Source organism: Rhododendron vialii, chromosome 9a, assembly GCF_030253575.1.
Source record: "Rhododendron vialii isolate Sample 1 chromosome 9a, ASM3025357v1".
Classification (NCBI taxonomy): domain Eukaryota; kingdom Viridiplantae; phylum Streptophyta; class Magnoliopsida; order Ericales; family Ericaceae; genus Rhododendron; species Rhododendron vialii.
Genome location: NC_080565.1, coordinates 1,850,693 through 1,871,865, shown reverse-complemented (window position 1 = coordinate 1,871,865; position 21,173 = coordinate 1,850,693). Strand labels below are relative to the sequence as shown.

Genomic DNA, 21,173 nt, shown 5'->3' with positions numbered 1-21,173 from the left:
GAATAAGGAAAATGATTCTCAAAAAATCTAACATGTCTAGAAACATAAACCTTATTAGTAAGAGGGTCAAAGCATCAGTACCCTTTGGAGTAGGTACAATAGCCCAACAAAACACAAATAGTGGATTGAGGAATCAATTTGTGAGAGTGATGAGGTTTAAGCCAAGAAAAACAAGCACAACCAAAAGGTTTGAAAGCAAGGTAGTCAGGTTTAGTATGAAACAAGAGAGAAACCTGAAACTGGAAAGAAGAATGAGGAAGTTTGTTTGCCAAGAAAACAGTAGTAATCAAGGCTTCTAACCAGAACTGTGCAGGCATGCCTGCTTGATCAAGTAAGGTAAGAGTTGTATCCATCAAATGTCTATGTTTTCTTTCCACAACACCATTTTGCTTAAGAGTGTGTGGACAAGATGTCTGATGGAGAATGCCGCTTGATAAGCACCCAATAATGCATATTTTTAGTGCTTAAGTCCTTTTAAGAGCAACTTCAAATTTGCAAGGTTTTATTTGAAGAACAATGTCATGTTTTGAGCCATTACTTCTAGAGAAAAATGTGCAGTTTTCTGTTTTGTACTAAAAGCTGGGGGTCGACATTTTGATTGGATTGAAATCTCAATTTTCTGGTAATGCCATTGTTTCCAGATGAGGGGTACTTTCTTATTTTCATTAAATAAATTAAAGTAAAAAAAAAGAAAAAAAAATGTTTAAAATGTAATCTTTACTTAACTCTAGAGAATTAAAATAAGATATTGGGAGCTGTGGGAGATGCTAGGTTGGCGAGAGGGAGCTTGTGTGAAGAGATATATAGTGGGAGAGGGGTATTATATAGTGACGAGTTCAATCGTTAGGCTTTAGCTATTGAGGGACATGTTGTGAGCTGTTATCTTCATTTTCACTTTTTCAGTTCTAAAAAAAGGCAATAATCTGATATGGTCTTTATGGATTTTCTCCATCACTCTTTTCCTCTGGAGTTTCTTCATCTTCTTTTAGTGGGAAATCTATGTATTCCCTTTTCACCTTCAGGCCAAGCCAAAGCCACCGATTGGTAGGTTTGTTCTTTTACGCAATTGATCAGAGCTTGCGGATCAACAAAAAAAAAAAATCAGAGCTTGATTCTTGAGATTAGGCCGTAATAAAGCAATTTCATGTGAATTTTCCAGTCCCAACATGGATATTTTGCTTTTGATCCGACCGGGAAAAAAATTAACTAAGATGTACGTAAACTGGTTCGAACACTCTCAAAATCCCCCAAAAAAAAACGAAAGCCATTTTCTTTTTTTCTAGGCCTTCTTAGCTGGTAGTAAAACAGAAGTGAGAAGGTGGCAGATACTGTTTTCAGTTCTCTCCCATGAATTCCAATCCCTTGTTTTCTTTATATAAGTAAACAGCGACCCCCCAACAAGAAGACAAGGGGCCCCAAGGGCCTTTTGTTGGGATTGAACTGAACTCCATGCTTATCCCTTGTGCCAAGGTTCTCTCTCTCTCTCTCTCTCTCTCTCTCTCTCTCTCTCTCTCCCCCCTTTACTTGATCTATCCAACTGGTAAACATCCTTTTCAGTTGTTTCACTAAGCTTTTTCAGCTTATTTTTTTGTTTTTTTATCTTTATTTAAAAAGATTTTGCATTTATTAGTTTTGAGTAAAACTCTTTTGGATTAATGGTTCGTCTTGACAAGAGGAATTGCAAAAGTAAAAAATTATGAGTTTTACCCATATATATTGGAAAATATCAAAGATAAAGCTCAAAAATTTCAAAAGTTTGACACAAAACTAACAAATGCAAAAAAATTATTTGAATAAAGACAAGCTAAAAATCCAAAAAAAAACACTATGTGAAACAAGTTACTCATTTTTGTTGGAGCAAAGCATTAAGCATGATGGCAGATTTTTGGTCATGTTCTTCGTTGATTTTTTTTTTTCCCCTCTTTTATGTTGGAGCAAAGCATCATGACAGATATTCGTAAGTACCAAAAAAAAAAAAACATCATGACAGATTTTTGGTGGGTTTTTTTTTGGTTTCTTTCATTTGTTTGTTAGGGAATATTGATCTGGTACTTGGCCACTTGGGAAAAAACTACCAATGAAACGAATTCATGGCTAAATTCAGCTCGTTTTTTTACGAGTTGAACTCAAGCTGAATTGTTGCTCGTATCAAGCTCGAACCTGACTTATACCTTGCTGAACTGATCTCGAATCTGACAAAGTTCGGCTCCATTCTTCGTGTTGAAAAGGTTGACCTTGTCAACCAACAATATATGCACGCTTTCCCTACTGGAGTATGAGATTTTCAATCAAGACTAAACGAGAGGATCATTTGAAACGGCCCGGGTCATCCTTATGGCGTGCTAAATGGCAAAATTCTAGAATGGTAACGAGAAGAATTTTGCAGTACCACATGGCTACGACTCCGATCGGGTAATTCTTGGGTGCTTCCGCTTCTGTCCCGGTCGGGAGACGGTTTTACCCATCCCGCCCTACCCCTAAGAAATGGGTAAAAAACAAATTTAACCTAAAAACAAAATGAAAGGAAATATAACATATATGAGGTGGTATTTTAGTATAATGGGGGAAATATAAGAGAGAAAATATGTTTCTAATGTATTGATAATAGTATTCGGGCAAAAAACTCTTTGTTTAAGTATAATAGGGTAAAAATATATTTTTACATACAGTTATTTCGGGATGGGTTCGTGCAGGTAATGAAGCCGGGTAATATCAACTCGGACCCTATCCAGCCCCGATCAAGGTTTCCAATTTTCCTCCGAGCCCGAGCCCGCCCCAGTACCCAAACAAAAATGTAAAAAATGTTTTTCCATGAAAACCGAAACCGACCGGGACCGAACTTAGACCGACCAAACCCTGAAAATTCCTGTCGGTTCTTTTGGTTTGGTCGGTTTTATATTCACCCTACTGTTAAGTACCTCTTAACGGCTCGGAGCATGACTTTAGACCAAGATGACTGCAAATAGAGCTTTAGTGGCATTCTGCAGGTAAAACTTATGCAGAAACAGAAGCAATTGAACTGTACGAAAAATACATCTCATATATACGCAACGGTATACGTACACAATTACAATTCCACAAAGTCTGAGAATTGTTCAAGTAACAGATTCTAACCAGTTTAAAGGATCTTTGACTAATCTGGGGAAAAATCGTTAAGGGGAATGGATTAATTAGACTATTCCCATCAGATACGCAAGGGTATCCAAACACAAATTAAAGGATTTTTGGTAAAAGGAAATCTTGAGTTCTCCAGAGCAATAAGACTATTCCCATCAGATACTCGTGGAGAAAAAATTATAATAAGTGCAAAGTTTCGTACATATATACACACACAATTATATCTTAGAGGCACGTACATTATGGGTTTTGCGCATCAATCTAACATCCGTACTATCATTCAAAAAGAACTATATGGAGCAAAATTTATCCATTCCTGTTAAAGGGGAATGAATACAAACACAAGCAGAGGGATGAGGTTGTAGTTGTACCGTTGTACCTGTCCTCCCAAATTCAGGTAAAAACACCAAATGGTCCCAAAATTGTGTGGGCTATGAAGAATTCCCTGCCCATTAGAATCGTCGCTCACTCGCTGGTCTACTTCTAGTTCAAATTGTTCTCCATTTCTTAATATTCGGCTTCTGTTGTCCGGTTTGTCTCCAGTTTTCCCTTGACATTGGCAGACTCATTGAAATTCTCCTGCTTGCTTTTTCTCATCCTCATACCCCGATGCCTTTCCAGTTCTACCAATTAAAAAGGGTTCCGGCAAGGAATTGTTGCTTTGAATGTCAAGACCATGATAAGATCGGTGAGCTGCAAAATATTCAGCCCCAGATTTAGCCAATCCCTTGGTTACCAACTGATGATCCTTATCAACCACCCGAAGAGCCTTCTCTGTTGCTTTCACCAGTGCAAGAGTTCCATCTTCATTTTTCTCCGTGATCTCTGCAAGCCATTTTGAAATGTTAGAAATGCCCAATACATGTACGGTGGCATGTTATTTGGGTCTTTCACAATTTTATCAGACTACCTACAAGAAAGAGAATGGAAAACAATTTACCCATCAAGTGAATCACAGACAGGAAAACAAAATAATCACCCCCACATGTCAAGGTAAAGATTTTGCATTTAACCTTTGTGGGAGTATACTCAACTGCAAAAACTATAACGGCTAAATCCACGAGGGAGGGACAATACATGTTATGGGCAACACTGAAGAACAAAATGGCAGTCTGGCAATAATAGTTACATCAAACGACCAATTTGGACAATAATGTGAGGACTGAGGATATATAATATAGCCATTGTAGTTTGATTTTTAAATGTGCTTTGTAACCTAAAAATGACCTATCCTGTCCAGGCAATCTAAATAAGTAGGAAAGATCTGAAGGAAAATAAATGTCGATAGAGAAAGCAGAATAATGATCCAAGAATACAAAAGAAAACAAAGAAATTCTGAAGCGAGGATAAACTATAGTTCCCTAGATTCTAGAATCGCTACTTATTTAGCATTCAGGTGCCTCTGATGGCATCAGTGTTCTAAATGGCGGCCGCCCAGGCCGCCTGGGCACCGCCTAGGCGCTTGGAGGTACCCTACCGCCACGCCAATAGTCCTTGGCGTTTGATTTGGCGCCCAGGGAGGTTTGGCAATGTTTGGTGGCCGCCAAGGCGGGCTTTGCGGCGGCCTTGGCGGTCTTGGCATCTTGGCAGCGTCGTCGGCGTCTTTGGAGGCCTTTGGCGGCCTAAAATATATATATATAATACGAGGGAGGTGAGCGAAGCAGCCCTGCTACTTATTGTCTTATTCAACTTATTTGCTAGTTGCTACTACTTAATTTCATTTGGGTTTATACTTTGAAGTTTGAACTTGCATTATGGATACATGGAATATAATTTGATTGGATAATGGTTTGTTAAAAAAAATTAAAAATAAAAAAATCCGCCGAATTGCTTGGTGCCGCCTAGGCGGCTTGGCGCTTGGAGGTGGGTCTCCGCCCTACTACCGCCAAGCGCCATTTAGAACATTGGATGGCATCCGCAACATTTTTGAAGATAGAATGTGGATCCATAGGCAACTATGTCTTCTTTGGGTAAACTTTAGATTTATTAGAACCATTAACTAATTCAAAAAGAAGGGCGGGCCTGGCGCAACGGTAAAATTGCTCCATTGTGACCTAGAGGTCACGGATTCGAGTCGTAAAAACAGCCTCTCTGATTGCAAGGGTAAGGCTGCGTACATTAACCCTTCCCCAAACCCCGCAATGGTGGGAGCCTTGTGCACCAGGTTTGCCCTTTATTAACTAATTCAAAAACATTAAGAGAGACAAGCAAAATTAATGAATTTGAACAATACATGTATTGTTTCCACATTCTTGACCGATATGGAAAGATCAGCATGCATCTACCATTGCTCTCTTTAATTGTTTCCAAAAGCACAGGACTGTGGCAGAAAATTATGCCGAAAGAGATAGATAAAGTTACCTTCCGAATCAAAATCCTCTACATATCCACCTTGAAGGAATGAAAATCGTGCTTCTTCCAATTGACCTTTTACTTCCACAGGAAATGAAGTCATCAAACTCTGAAATTCCATAACATAAGCGCCCGTCCATTGACTTCCCCTGGGTAGCAGAAATAAAATATAAAGAACAAAAAGTTAGACTTGAGCCGGATGCTGATGAATACCATACTAGGGGAGACAATCAAATGCTTTAAACACGAAATTTGGATGAACACTCAATACCCCAACAAGTAGAATAATATAGTTCTTTTATGCCCATACTCCAATCACAAGTTTTTACTATGCTTACTTAGTTTCTCATTTCCGTTTCAATTTCCTTATCTAAGAGGATACAGTAGGTAGTCCCTCAAACCATAGCCTGACTTGTACCAGCGGCAAACAATCAAGTCACCATTTACCTTGGTCGTAAGTTTCAGAAATCAATTTCCATATGCAATGTTCCATAGTCCTTTCTATTATTGTTTTTCCTAGAATTCTCAAGTTCATCATGCCATTTCCAATGCGTTTCATAATCATTATAAACAAAATTTTAACTAACAAATAGGAATTCCTTCGATAAAAGGAACAAGAAAGAAATAAGGACAGAGCAAAGTAAATTAAACACAAGTGGGAAAAAATTCCTTTAGAAATTCATGCTTATACATAAGTACCGATTTTAATATAGCTATTACGAGCTATGCCAACCATCCTATCATTGTGCCAGCCTAAAACAAATTACAGCCATGTTAAAGGCAGTTGAAGATAATATGGTAAAATTTCAGAAGTTAAATACAAGATATTTTGAGCTAACAGACTTCAAACCAAGCATACAACTACTATATTCTGATCTGAATTGGTATAGCTATTGATTTTTTTTCTCATTGTAACTGCAAAAATAAAAGTAGGCAGAAACAAATAAATGACTATGCTAATGTTATCTCGAATAGGTCACTTCATGGATTTCTGTAATAAACCAACTAACATATTTTCTGTAATAAGGTTCTATTGTGAAGATTACGCACAATGTTGAGGCATCCAACATAACCAATTCGTGACATGAAAATAGCATATTATACATAATGGCAGAGCTAGTGATTATAGAATCATTTAAACAAATGTCAGGACACGTGGAATGCTGACAATACTTCCATGAATAATTCTTTCCCAGTGTGTATTGGGAAAAAATGAAATAGCTGAAAAGCCACAAGGCAAACAGGGTTGCAATAGACGGTGTAAAAGATTGAATAGATTGAAATGAAAAGTGCTTTTTTTTCCCCCTTTTTGGGAATGCTTCGGAAAATGAAGGTAAGTACTATTAACCAGTAGTTCAAGTCATAAATAATGAATTCTCGACAAGTACCTGCTGAAAGCTAGCATGGCTTCAAAAGGAGTAATTACAGGAGCTAAGAACTCTTTGCTATCCAAAAGAGCAGTTTGAGCACAAGAAACATAAATGAAAATATCGCACTGCCAAAGAGGAGGGTTGTTAAACGACTTGAATATTCTAAAAAAACCCCACAGAAAATATAAAACCATCTGCCTGCATGCATCAAAACTTACCTCCGGAAAATTGGCAAGTTTTGCAGGGTTTGGTCTTCCCATAACAAGAGTATAAGCCTTCTTCCCGGCTCTGGTTATCAGCTCTTTCATCTGATGAATCATGTGCAAGTAACCAGCTGCATAAAGAGTTTCAAGCTTAAATGCAGCTCTTCTAGAAATATAGAATGATGATGCAAGATCAAAATTATAAATAAAGCTCATGCCTAGATAATGAAGCATAGTTTTATGAACTCACGCAACAGAAACTACAAAATTAAATAGCCAACAGGCCTTGTCAATTTGTCTGGGTGGAATTATTCAATGTAATCACCTAATAGCACAGAATAAGAGGGAGAATTCTAAATATACAATAGCATATGATCCGAAAGCATTGCTAGGATCTATAATACAACACTAATCATCCTTCAAGGAAGATGGTGAAGATGTCTGGACTTCAAACGACAAAGCCATTATAAACAGATAACAGACATGAAAGTAGTCCTCATTTTACAGAATACGGCTATATGAGCGCTAAATTCAATAATATAACAGGACCAACAAAACTAATTGCTTAACACGCGGGGCTGCTAGCACTGGAACCCATTCAGAAAAAAATGTAACAGCAACAACAATGCATTTATTGAACTTTGCTTCATTTGGCATTAGCATGGTCGAGAAGAGGAAAACTACGAGAAAAAAAAATTGCCAATCCAAAAAGAAACTAAGAGAAAATCATACTTATTTTCAAAGCACTGAAGACAGCCCTAGTGCAATGCAATAGATGCATACAAACAAGCCACAATCAGTATGAATGCGCAAGGAACAGAAAAGTGCAAGTAAAGAATCTCAAACAGTAACAGACCTACACCAAGCGTTCCTACCAATATCCCAATAATGTTAGCATCCTTTGCCTTCTCAACCAGGTAATATCTGTGTAAGCATAGTTCGCAAAAATAAAGACATTATTCGCAGAGACATAAGACAAAAAGAACACAAATAAACTAGACAAATCTTGCATAGGCAAAACATACCATGTCATATGCTATAATATAAGTTTACCTTGAAAGAAAGGAAAAAAGGACAAAAAGTTAAATATATTACCTGCGCTTCAGAATTCTTCTCTGGTGGGATACATCAGTCACTAAAACATTTTCTGCTGCATCATACCTGACTGAGGCAAGTGCCAATAAAATCACAAGTAAACAAAAGATGAGTTAAATAGACAAGGCATCATGCTCATCTGTTCTGGAAACTAAAAACACGAATCAACCATGAAATTTCAAGGGGCAGTAGCAACAATAGACACGGCAATCTGCATTTCTTTCACATTTAGTAGCAATTGAAAATACACAAGGAAGGGGGAGGGGCACAAAAGAAGCAGCTTGGATACATGATTTTGTTTTCTCAATTGAACATAAAAATAAATCACGTCAGGAACTGAAAAAGGATTGAAAACTTACCAGCACAGGTGTGTAATACCGAACAGTAGCATGGCAATCGGATTACAATAGAAAAGATGGGCATGCAATATGCAGACACACGAAACATAGCTATGCCATACATGTTAGCGACATGGTTGAGTCAGGTTGACCATGCACAAAGAATTCGGACAGCATCTTTACGAAATAGTTTTGCAGACATTGTCTTATTTGAGTGACAAATTTGCAGGGAATTGGAATGGTTCTAGAAAGTAATTATCATATTATCTGAATTTTCACCTACGGGATACCATATGGGGTGCAACGACGTGTTAAGAGAAATGATGGAGAGGGAGGAAAAGAACTTTATAAAAAAGAACAAGAACTGTTACCTATTTCACATCCATTGTATGTCAGAACAGCATTTGCAAAGGCTGCATTGTCAGCACCAACCCAATAAAGTAAGTACTCTTGTATAGTATGTCCCTCTGCTAAAATCCATGACAAGCCTCCAATGCTATACCGTGTACCAATGGCATTGCCAGAACCTTGATTGGCAGTAAGGCCATCATCCAATCCCACATTCCCATTGGAAGGTTTGGAATTTTCTGATGGATTCATAACGGAACAGATTACATCAGCGAAATATAGTTCTAATCTGGATGTTGACCCTTGTGATCTTGATGATTCAATGTCCAAAGCTACTTTGATATCATGTATTGCATGTGCATATTCCAGTCCAAAAAGGACCTGCATTTTAGGAGAAAGAATCAAAAGAAAAAAATTAAGGTAGTTAACCACCAGGTCACCATTTCTATTTTATCAGCAGCAAGAATATCGGTATGGGATGGAATGGTGCAATTTGACAGTTATTTAACACAAAGCGTAATGATATCGGATTCTAGGAGTAAAGCCTATACTCCACACCTACTCTTCCTGCCTCCTATTCATGTGTATTTTCATTGAAAATGAAGTAGTACCGCTTCACCTACCTATCATTAAAAGCCCAAAACGTTCTCTAATAAATAAATTCTCCGCATGGTACCTAATACTACTGATGGTCACAGTTCGAGAAACTACCATTATGTTTCCCAATTCAAAACCAAGTCATATGACTCAGATTGCTTTTCACTCCATCCTCTTCAGTCAACCACTAAAGTTCACACAGAGTCAAAATTGCCTTTTCACTACCCATTGTAACTACATTTAACCACACTTACTCAAAATATGACCCTAGCCATAGGTTAACACCTTTTACCCACTGCCTAGATCAAGGTAATACAGCTAGATATTCATACAGAAAATCATACTCTCGTATCTGTCACATTCTTTTGGAAGTGTAAAACGCTGTCACATAAGTACTAACCGAATATAATATTCAAATTTCAAATGTCCTTAGGTTACCTATCAAAAGAGAGTCCAATCTTTGATAATGAAATAGATCCTAAGCAGAAAAAACAATCCCCAGGTAATCATACTGTGAAACTTCAACAAGAATCAGAAAAAACAATGTACCAAGGCCCCAAAAACAACATTAACAATAGAAAGGGCTGAAAGCAAGCAACCCTAACGAAGTTGTTAAAACCAAAAAATGAAGGTAGAAAGAAAGAAATCTGAAAGAGTTACAGATGCAAGAATCAAAGCAGATCAAAGTTCAAAATACAGCTATCCGTAATACCAAACAAAACTACATCCGAATTACGAACAAAGTAAGAGCGTCTGATGAACTGTCAATCAAGAAGACAAACAGATTATCAGGCATACCATCACAGGCTTGGTACAAGTCGACGCTTGATTATATAAATTCTCTGCGCAATCAGATACACTAATTGGAGCTTTCCCAAAAACAAATAATGCAGGCAGAGTCGATGTCCTGCAGCATGGAAATTGAAGAAAACAAGAAAAAGTATGCTTCAGGAAATATACGAACTGCCGGAACTGGTAAACAGCAAAGCGGAAAAAAAGTAATTCAAACTTATTTTGCCACACTTCAGAGGTATCAAGGGAAAATCTAACGCTACTTACGGGCTGAGACATGTATGTCCATAATGAATGACACAATCGGCAGTCATATGAGATGCTCCAACCTCATCAACACAACAACTGCCGTAAGCTGTATCTGCCATTACATATAACCCAATATCCTTATCACTCGCATTGTCTTCACTAGACCGAAGCTTATCTCGAAGAGCTCTCGCAACTCTTGTTGAATCTTTCAATAACTCATCTGGGAACTAACATAAACCACAAGAACTCATATTCAGATCATCAAGCTATCGAAGTGAACCTCAACACTGTGACAACTCAAGAAAATAGTGACGCCGAGGCATGAAGGGTTTGAATCCTACATTTGTCTGTTTGATTTGAACCACAGGAAAATTAAACCAAAAGCTGGACACTAGATGTTCACCAGTTTAAAGAACAAGAAAATTACTCCACTATGTCAAGTTGAGTTTTCACACTTTAAATACCAAATCAATGGACATTGTAGGCTGTAATCTTGATTTGGATCTTGGATTTGTCAAGGGAAGAGAAAAAGGAGAGGAAAACGGTTTACTTACGTAGAATTCTTTCGGTAAACAACTAATCCAACCAACAAAGAGAAGAAAAAAAGTTTCTTCTTTCCTCTTCTTCCTTGAACAAAAGTTCCTCCACAAATCCAAGCAAGAAACACATGCTCAAAATTCTATTTTAATTATGTTTACGCAGCAGCCAAACAGAGCACAAATGCCTCAATTTTACAGTAGAAAGGTAACTGTATACAAAAACCCAAACTAGACCAAGACTAATAAACTGCTCAGCAGAAGACTCACAGTTCAGTTACTAAAACAACGTTCAGCGTCGAGATTTTCGCAATCTCCTTCCTTTCCACGACATTACTTCCTCACCCTTTTTTTTACTCACTCCAATCTTTGACTCAAACCTATTCCAAGAAGTGTTTTACTCAACTTTTTACTAAAATCAAGGGAGACGATTTTTACTCTAATTTTTCAATGCTATTTCTCCCTCTCATCATATATAACCATGCCATCAATGAAGCTTTACTCAAATTTGAGCCTCCATTAAGTTTATTGCTGGAGTGCTTACCAAATGAAGGTTTTACACAAATTCTTACTCAAGTTCGAGTAAACATACAAGGGCTAGAGATGCTCTTTGAACTCTCTCGAGTCCTTTACTCTACTCTATTACAAACTTGTTTGTATTCAAATTTTCACTGAAATCAAGAAAATTCTAGCCTTTACTCAAATTTTGAAAGGTTATTTCGTGTCTTTCATATTTATAACTATCTCAGATTTAAGCTTAGATTAGTGCTCTGTATCAGATGAAGCCTCCTACTCAAATTTGAGCAAAAGTGAGCATCTCCGGCCCTTACCTTTTTTTTCACTCAAACTCAAAACTTGAGGACAAAAAAAAAACACCCTAAGACCCACTTCCGACCTTGACCAAAACCCATACCAAATTCAGTTTCACTCAAATTTCGCAAGGCTATTTTCTCCCTCTCAAATTCACAATCATGCCAGCAACAAAGCTTTTCTCAAATTTGTGCAAAGATTTGGGATTGCCCATTGGAGTGCTTCATCCCAAATGAAGCTTTTATTTAAATTTTCACTCCAATTTTGGCTGAGGATGCATCCCGGGACTTTCTTGATGTCTATATCAAGAAAATGAAAAATCCAGAAAAAGAGAGGGTACCTGCAAAGCGACCCTAGTGAAATTGCGGCTTCGGATGAAGCTAGCAGTGCGAGCAATTTCGTAATTTGATTCCAAGTCCATTGATTGGAGAAACGAAAGAACTCTACTTTCTGGAGGAAAAAAAAAAATACTGCAACGCTTGGAAAAGAGGTGCATGCACACACGTATACAGAGTTTGAAGTAGGGTTTTCGCTGTTTTATGGTGGGGATACAGCGGCGGATTTACTGACCAGGCCCACGTCTTTTTTCTGATTTTGACGATATTGCCCTTCCGAAGCCGAAGGTAGAATCTATTGGACAAGTTCGGAAGGGCAAGAAGGTCAAAACAAGAAAAGAAGACGATGGGAGATGAAGATGTGTCAAGACTAGGACAAGGGTCTCCATGTTTGTAGTCTGAGTCACTCGATCTTCGTTTTCACAAATGGAGGAGAGAAACTGAGAAAGCCAGTGCTGCCCCATGGTTCTTATGAAGTTTCTGCTTTCAAGCACGGGCTTTTTCACTTTTGCAAAATCAGGGGAAACAGATGGTAAATTGCTAATCCCCCCCTAACATACACCCACCCACCCCCACCCCCACCCCCCCCCCCCCGCCCGGCCCCACCTCCCTTTTCCCATTCTACCCGGCCTCTCTCCCTCTCTCTCTCTCTCTCTCTCCCTTTTCTTTCTTTCTTTTTTTACCGTTTGGTTCTTCTTCTTTTTTTTCCTTTTCTTTTCAGTTTCAGTTTCATTTTTTTTTTCATTTTATTTTCAGTTTCGTTTTTTTTTTTCATTTTATTTCCTTTTCTTTCATTCCAGTTTGAATTTCTTTTTCTCTTTAATAATAGGTTCAAGTCTAATTCTAGGTTTTGTAAAGTAATTGAGAAAAAAAAAAGTGTTTCCATTGATCATGTTTATCCGCTTGTTTTATTTTTATTTTTTTGTCCTTTATAAATTAAAAAATATAGTTACGAAAATAAGTGTTTCAATTTTCAATCCGTTTGAACCAGTGCAAAGACGTTATTTTTTTGATCATTTCATCCTAAATAGTCGTAATAAATTTTTGGCTTTAAGGCTTTTCAATGGACACCCTAAGAGAGTCTTGAAACTAAATAATGAGCCTTAGGGTGTTTGTTGAAAGGCCTTAAACCAAAAAATTCATTATAACCATTTAAAATAAAATAATAATAAAAAGCGACGTTTCAATGAACACTAAATAATGAACCAGTCCAAGGCCTTTCAATGAACATCCTAAGAGAGTCCTTAAACTAAATAATGAGTCTTAGGGTGCTCGTTGAAAGGCCGTAAAGCAAAAAATTCATTAAGATTACAATTAGTGTTCGGGAACTAATTACGAAATGTATTTTGCATACGACATACTAATCCAGAATACAAATGTTATATTTAGGATTACTTTTTTTTAACTATAGTACAATTTAATAAATTTATTAACCATTATTTAGCATAGATTCTCTTAACTGATTCAGTAGAATGTTGCTTCAAATTACGTTTCTACTCCATATGATTGCAAATGGCTGGTTTCTATTTTTTTTTTAAATTAAAACGGAAACGTTTTAGGAGCTTCGTAGGGGCTACTATGCCAATAGGACAGCAGAGCCCTCGGGCCCCCTACTTTTTAATTTTTTATTTATTTAATAACTTATATCTTATTTATTTAATTTCTATAAATACACTATTTGTATATTTAAAAATATAATTCAAGAATTAAGTGCTTTAATTTTCAATTCAGTTAAATCAGAGCAAAGATCGTTTTTTTATTATTTTATTTTAAATGGTTATAATGAATTTTTTGGTTTATGGCCTTTCAACAAACACTCTAAGGCTCATTATTTAGTTTCAAGACTCTCTTGGAGTGTCCATTGAAAGGCCTTGAAGCCAAAAATTTATTACGACCATTTAGGATGAAATGATCAGAAAAATAACATCTTTGCACTAGTTCAAACGGATTGAAAATTGAAACACTTATTTTCTTAACTATATTTTTTAATCTATAAAGGACAAAAAAAGAAAAATAAAACAGTCGGATAAATATAATCAATTTAAACACTTTTTTTTTCTCTCAATTACTTTACAAAGTCTAGAATTAGACTTGAACCTATTATTAAAGAGAAAAAAAATTCAAATTGGAAAGAAAGAAAAAGAAATAAAATGAAAAAAAAAAAAAACCAAAACCGGTAATAAAAGGAAAAAAGAAAAGAAAAGAACAAACTGGGAAAGAAAGAAAGAAAAGGGAGAAAGAGAGAGAGAGAGAGGGAGGGAGAGAGGGGGGTAATATGGGAAAAGGGGGTGTGTTGGGGGGGGGGGGAATAGCAGGTCTCATAGATGTGCTATAGAGTAACAGAGACCTTCGGGGTTTTGGATTTTAAATTTTAATTATTATCCTATTATTCATTTCTTTCATTTTTCTCTATCTTTTCAATTATTATTCATATTTTCAATCTTTATTCTATTTCTTTCTAAGCTCATTACTTATAAATCCAAATCTAAAATCTCAAAAAGAACATGGTCAGAGAGTTTGAAGAGTCGAATTTTGTTCACACTCCGCTTAGAAATGGTGAACATTACGCTCATTCCTATTGATTGAATGATGTGGATCCTACCAAAAAGTCATGTCATGCTTACGGAAAAATGTATTTGTAAAGGTGAGACCTACACTATTTCAATCAATAAAAAAGAGGATGATGTTAACCCTGTTTTAAGAAGGCAGCTGTAGCATTCATTTTGCAACATTTAGCAATAGGACTAGCGTTTGGAGATGCGTGTAGAGGAGAAATTTTTGGGTATCAAGTGGGTATCACATGGTCGAGCTTACGTGGTGTTCAAGCATCCCATCTAGGCCATTCAAAATTATGTTGGATGATCCAGATTGAAATCATTTCTCTCCTCTTATCTCACCACTCTCTCTCTTCTTTCTCTCTCTCCACATTCGAGCCGTCCAAAATCGAAATGGACGGCGCAGATGCGCCGAGCGGACACCACATAATACCCGGCCAGCACTGAAAAAATTCTCCGTATAGATAATTGAAAATGAGAAATCAAAAAGCTCATCTCTCCCTGCTTTTATGTTTTGTTCTCTAATAATACCATAAATAAAAAAATGCATTTTTTCCGAAACTCATGGGTGAGGCTGCCGCTATTGGAAAATGGAAAAAGTAGGCCGCGAAACAGGACTACGAGGATTCTATTTCTGGCGGATAAAAAAAAAAAAAAAGGATTCTATTTCTGCTTATTGGAGATTCAAACCAAGCACTGTTAACAGGTATACATGGTGGCTTTGAAGTGTATCCTACTAAAAATCCACCCACTTTGTAATTTTATTTAGCTGTGTTTAGTCTTCTGTTTCCAGTTGTGCTGTTTTTGGTTATTTGATGCCCTGTTGAGGGCTCCTTGATGTATGAAGAGTAATGCCCTATGCTTCTGTTGCACGTTGGCTCGGGCTTTTCATCGAAAGTACATTCACCGGGGAGAAAAAACCAGAAAATTTTGCTGTTACTGCATTCTAGACTTACTCCTGTGCAAATACTTTCGCTAAGTAAGTACGATCTTGTGCAGGCCTTTTTTGTTTAGAAAAACATTTTAACCTGTTTCAATTGATCTAATGAATAACCCTGGGGAGATCGAAATACCTCTAAAGAGTCCATATTTAGACATCTAGAATCGGAAAAAATTATTCTCGCAATACCAATTTCCTGTTATTTGTCGAAGTATACCATTAACAGGTTGTACAAGAAGAACACCGACAGCCGCAACAAAGTACTCTTTCGAAGAACTTGGTATTGCATTACTGGTACTGCATCTAACTAAGATCATATTGGTCAGATTTCAATAAAACCATCACTTGTAACAAAACTAGACAGGAAAAATGGAAAACTTGTTCGCCACCAGTTACAAGGTTATGATGATTCTCATAGCAGGCTCATTTTGATTATTGCTGAAAGAGAATGCACCGGCTTGGAGTCTTGTTGGACTCCACTGTATTCACCGGCCCCATGACGAATCAGTTGTTAAAATGGCCAAACAAAAAAAAAACAATGTTTGCCTGCTTCATCTGAATCTTTTCACCTCGTCTCTGTCTCTTGAAATTCAATCGTCTCCCGCTCTTGAAATCGGAAGCACCCAAGATTCCATGAATATGCCTTGAGTTCAAAAATACCACGCCAGTAAACAAGCTAATATTTGATCGGCCCATCCAGGCTGCCAGATGCAAACTGAAAATGGAGATACCAGAGGATTCTAAGAATCATTACTAAATAAAAAGAGGAGGGGGACTAATAACTCTTGCTAAATTTTAATATCTGCACCCACGCATGCAGGTGGGGGTGTGTGTGTGTGAGAGAGAGAGAGAGAGAGAGAGAGAGGTCTTATGCGAGATCTACCTAACTCGTAAATAATGTGGGAAGTCAAATAAAATAGTACTAGGATCAAGGAAAGTTAATCATGCTAATTCAAAAACAAAATGGGTAAGAAAATAAAACAACAAAGAAAATTCAAAGCAAGCCTCCCCATGTAAGGAGTCGTATTCTCAAAAACTTTGATGAGCGCAGAACCTTTCGGAGTGCAAATGAATATTTAGAGAAATGTACTACAACTACAAATTTCTTCGATACTGTCACAAAAAAAGTTGCAAAATCCTCACTTTACTCCCTACAAGCTCTGAAACAGAAAAACAAAACACAGAGAACGACACTCCAGCAAAAACAATAAATAACCTCAAAATTTGGAAAATCACATAAAATTTCAGGTGCTCAGTTCCAATTTGGTATCAGATGAACTGCAAGAAAACAAGTCCAAATATCTATGTTTTAACAGTATGAACCATTACCTGTTGAACTATTGGATTTTGTGATGAGGTGAAGTCGTGAGTCATTCCCTGCCATACAATCTTTCCCTCATAAAGAAACAACAACCTAGAAATATCAACATAAGTTTTGTTTAGGACAATCACAAAGCAGCAGCAAACACTCCAAGACCCAATCGTTTAGAAAGAAGCAATACCTGTCAACAGCTCTTCTAATAGTACTGTGTTGGTGAGTGACGACAACATATGATGCAATCTTTCCGGGCGTAGCAAGTGCATCCTCACCTTTCAAATGAACGGAGCGGATGAGATCTTCAACCACAGTAGAGGCGATAGGATCAAGTCCAGCTGTTGGTTCATCATACAAGAGCACCTGCTCAGGAGTGCAGAGCGTGCCAGGTCAACAATCTATAGTTGCATCCAATTGTCAATTAGCACAGAGCTTTAGACAATTGTCAACACATACATCCAAATCGCTACTTATCAAAACTGATATGATCTCACTAAATCAGAGCAAAATCAGAATAACTGCGGGTAGAACACATACCTCTGGCTCAATTGCATCCTTCGTGGTGTCAAAAATTATGGACCGAGCTAGTGCAACTCTCTTCTTCATTCCACCAGACAACTCTGAAGGTAATCGGTCCTCAACTCCCTAGCCAAAACTATAGTTAAGTTTCCGTACAACATAAGTCAATGTTAATGCCAGCACATCTAATAAAACGATATTGGTTTCTGTTTTGCTTTTAAATTGGTTATTTCCTGTGCTAGTTTCGCCTTGTAAGAGATTCTGTAAGAGATTCAAGTTGCAGGCCTGCATTTACTTGCTGGTTTCACAGTACACATGTGATGAAAGTGGACAAGCTTAAGTTAGACTAATCTAGCTTACATTTTGCACTATTTCCATAAGTCCCATTGCAGGCATGAAGACTCGGTTCTTCCATCTTCATCAACTAAACAAGTTGAGTTTTGTTCACCCTCCACTTAAGAAGGTGAACATTACCCTCTTTCCTATTGGTTGAAATGGTGTGGATCCCACTACAAAGTGATGTCATGCTTACCAAAAAGTGTATTGCAGGGGTGGAACCTACACCATTTCAACCAATAGGAGAGAGGGTAATGTTCACCCTTAAAAAGGAGGGTGAACAAAATTGCACTCCAACTAAACTGTCTGATCAGATCATTTATGCAAGGGATTTCTGCAGTTCATTCAGCCAGAATCTACCCCAGACTCTCCATTAAATCTAAATAATTTTAGGAACTTTGCATATTTGCATATAAGCCCCTTGAACTAACTGTTTTAAGCAAACTCTAAAATATTGATAGCATGATACTTATGTGGCATTGCTGATCCTAAGTCCTGGTTGAGAGCTGTTGAACGAATTTCTCAATGTTTATTCTTCTCCCATTGGAGGTCAATTTATAATACAAGCTACCTATCAATTAAGGAAACAAAATCTTGAAATAAGGAAATACACATAATCAAATATTCAGATTCCTAAACTAGCAACCTAAATTATTTTCCTTCCTAATTTAAATATATACAGCCAACAAGAGCTATACTATACCAGTAATCCAAATTCTATGAAAGAGACTTGGTAAAAGACATGTAAGTGACGAATCTTGACAAGGAGTCCCCTTAAACATTAGAACAAAGGGGGAACCCCTAGTGAGAATATCTGAGAGTATTCTCATATAAACTGTACCGTCAATCCAACAGCAGCCAAAGTTTGCGTCACCAGTGCGTCAATTTGATTTTCAGACATGGTGGAATTCTCATACCTGAGGAAAACAAGAAAATGGCAAAGTTTTTTTATGTATCGGTTTCTCAAGGTAGAAGACCAAAAAAAACAGAAAATTCTTCCAAACTTTCAGGGATAATAAAATATAAAGGCTGCATCAATTCTGAAAGAAAGAATATAGACGATCCCTTACAAAAGGAAACCAACATTTTCCCGAACAGATAAGGAATCGAAAAGTGCTGCACTCTGAAAAACCTGTCACTCAAAACAGAACACGATAAGCAGACAATAACTCAAAATGAAATCTAAGATCACTTCAGATTGGTGAGCCAAGAAAAAATGAAAAGTTTTGTAGACAACTTACCAATCCAATTCGAAGGCCAGATATCTCCTCATCACTGATTAAACCATGCCTCCTCCTTCCTCGAATGAAAACCTCCCCCTGCTCATTTGGAAACATAGTCCAAATAAGAAAATGTGATACGTGTTCAATTCAGTCATAGCAACATATTCGACAATATGATAGACATAAGACCAATATGAAAAACTAAATGTAAATACCTTGTCTGGAGCAAGAAGTCCAGCCATAATCTTCAAAATAGTAGATTTCCCAGTCCCAGAAGGCCCAATTATTCCAACGGCGTCACCACGCCTAATCTACAGGGGTAAAACATTTAGAATCTCCTTTTCTAAAAAGATCAACGTCTTCAAAACAATTTACTATAGAGCATGTAAAATTTTGATCTTTATACTAGAGCACACTTCTAAACACTTGCATTCCGGTGAGAGAATCCTCACTCACAGCTTCATTAATGTGAATTATCATGCAAATTCATTGACACAATTACCATAATCTACCTTGAAGTTCACACCTTTCAAGATGTGTTTCTCGCCAAATGACTTGTAGACGTCTTTACATTCAATCAAAACATCAGATTCATCCTCAATTTCCGGAACTGCATTCAAATTCTCCAGCTTGCATGAATCCTAGCAAGAAGATTCACCAAAGCCATGATTTTAAAAAGTACAAATCATTTCATTTTAGGTCTATTGATTGCTTATTCATGTCTTTCTATTTTCCTGCAATACATACCAAGCAGAAAAAAAGGAGGTTATGGTTCAAACCACAACCGAAAAAACCCAAAATTGGTATAAGACAACAGGAATGTATTTGACTAGCTTCTATGTTTATAAAAGTCTATCATTATTAGCCAAACACTAACAATTAAACAAAATGCTCACATGACTCGAAACAAACTAAAAGCAGTCAAACTCAAAACACCAATCAAAAGGACATTATAGGAGAGAGAAAATCCAATACTATTATCAAAACCCACCAGAAGCAAATGTGGATTTATACTAACATGATATCAAAACTAATAAACACATTAACTTTAAGATCAGAAATTACAGGAAAGCAAGAGGGGTGAAAGAATTACACTGATTTTCGAGGCGGCAAATCCATCAGCTGCCCTCAAATTCTGTGAGGACGCCATACAACCACACACACTCATACGCTGCTCATAAGAAGAAGAAGAAGAAGAACCAACAAAAAGCCTTCTACCAGTAATTCTGGAGTGCATTGTCAGAGGGAACAGCACTGAACCAGCTAATAATACCATGATTTTCCGGCGCAATTTGGCTACTGGGCAGCTAAAATTCCTCGATTACAAGGCGACCCGGATCGAATTACGATTCCAGAACCATAAAATCAAATGCAATCACTTTGTAAGAAACCATTTTCAGGTGGAAAAATTGAAAAAAAAAATCTTGATTTTTTTGGCTGAATTTGCTTTGTGGGTAGTCAAAATTATTGATTTTGAGCTTCAATTGCCCCCGCCGGTGGACGGTGGGATTGGTCCAGGAATGATCGAGCTCCACATAAGCTAACCCGGACACCTGAGTTATCAAGTGTAAAAACTTGATTTGGGGATTTAATTGGACCCGCTAGTGGACGGTGGGTTTGGTCCAAATTCCTGTCGAGCCGCTCGTAAGTTTGACCCGGGGTTATCAAAAGAGAAATTCTTGATTTGGAGATTTGATTGGGCCCCGATGGTGGACGGTGGAATTGGTCCACGAATGGTCGAGAGGCGCGTTACCTGACCTGAACTGCTGAGTTATCAAAAAGAAATTCTTGATTTTGGGGGTGACCCAGATCGAATTAGTGCTTGGGAACCATAGCATCAAATCGAATCTCAATAATCGTAAATCAAAATGGAATCGAGGATGTAGGTGGCACGCCTGTTTCCATACACAAAGGAAACTAATTAAACCCAATTTGTAGAGAGAGAGAGGAACAGCGATTGAAAGAGAGAAGAAAGGCTTACCGAAGAACAAGCGAAGGACTCAGGACTGAAGAAGAAAAACAGTGAGGGAGACTAGGAGAGAGCTTCAAGCCTTCAACAAGTAATTGGGCCGTCTGGGCTGAAAAGGAAAATGGGCCAATTTGGCGGGCAAGAGTCCATTACTCTCTGCAAGATGAGCATTAG

The 21,173-nt window shown here is 37.4% G+C and overlaps 2 protein-coding genes across 4 annotated transcripts; both read right to left on the bottom strand.

Moving 5' to 3' along the window:
• Positions 1–3,252: 3,252 nt before the first annotated feature.
• Positions 3,253–12,488, bottom strand: LOC131300712 (uncharacterized). Its single transcript, XM_058326674.1, has 10 exons — positions 12,148–12,488; positions 10,480–10,688; positions 10,219–10,327; positions 8,847–9,204; positions 8,138–8,207; positions 7,899–7,966; positions 7,058–7,173; positions 6,858–6,964; positions 5,479–5,618; positions 3,253–3,942 (listed from the first exon to the last, which is right to left on the bottom strand). Exons 1-10 carry the CDS (start codon positions 12,301–12,303, stop codon positions 3,683–3,685), a joined length of 1,593 nt encoding a protein of 530 aa, XP_058182657.1. The 5' UTR covers positions 12,304–12,488; the 3' UTR covers positions 3,253–3,682.
• Positions 12,489–15,903: 3,415 nt separating this feature from the next.
• Positions 15,904–21,173, bottom strand: LOC131300710 (protein TRIGALACTOSYLDIACYLGLYCEROL 3, chloroplastic). 3 transcript variants are annotated; one of them, XM_058326672.1, is made up of 11 exons: positions 21,012–21,171; positions 20,124–20,925; positions 19,543–19,671; positions 19,246–19,341; positions 19,049–19,126; positions 18,878–18,939; positions 18,649–18,724; positions 17,490–17,597; positions 17,140–17,315; positions 16,967–17,051; positions 15,904–16,352 (listed from the first exon to the last, which is right to left on the bottom strand). In XM_058326672.1, the coding sequence occupies exons 2-11, from the start codon at positions 20,304–20,306 to the stop codon at positions 16,314–16,316; spliced, it is 1,032 nt and encodes a 343-aa protein (XP_058182655.1). In that variant the 5' UTR covers positions 20,307–20,925; positions 21,012–21,171; the 3' UTR covers positions 15,904–16,313. The 3 variants fall into 3 exon arrangements, 2 of the variants coding, with proteins under 2 accessions (XP_058182655.1, XP_058182656.1); XM_058326673.1 differs by lacking the exon at positions 21,012–21,171 and having other exon boundaries at positions 20,124–21,006; XR_009191036.1 differs by lacking the exon at positions 15,904–16,352 and having other exon boundaries at positions 17,140–17,350; positions 21,012–21,173.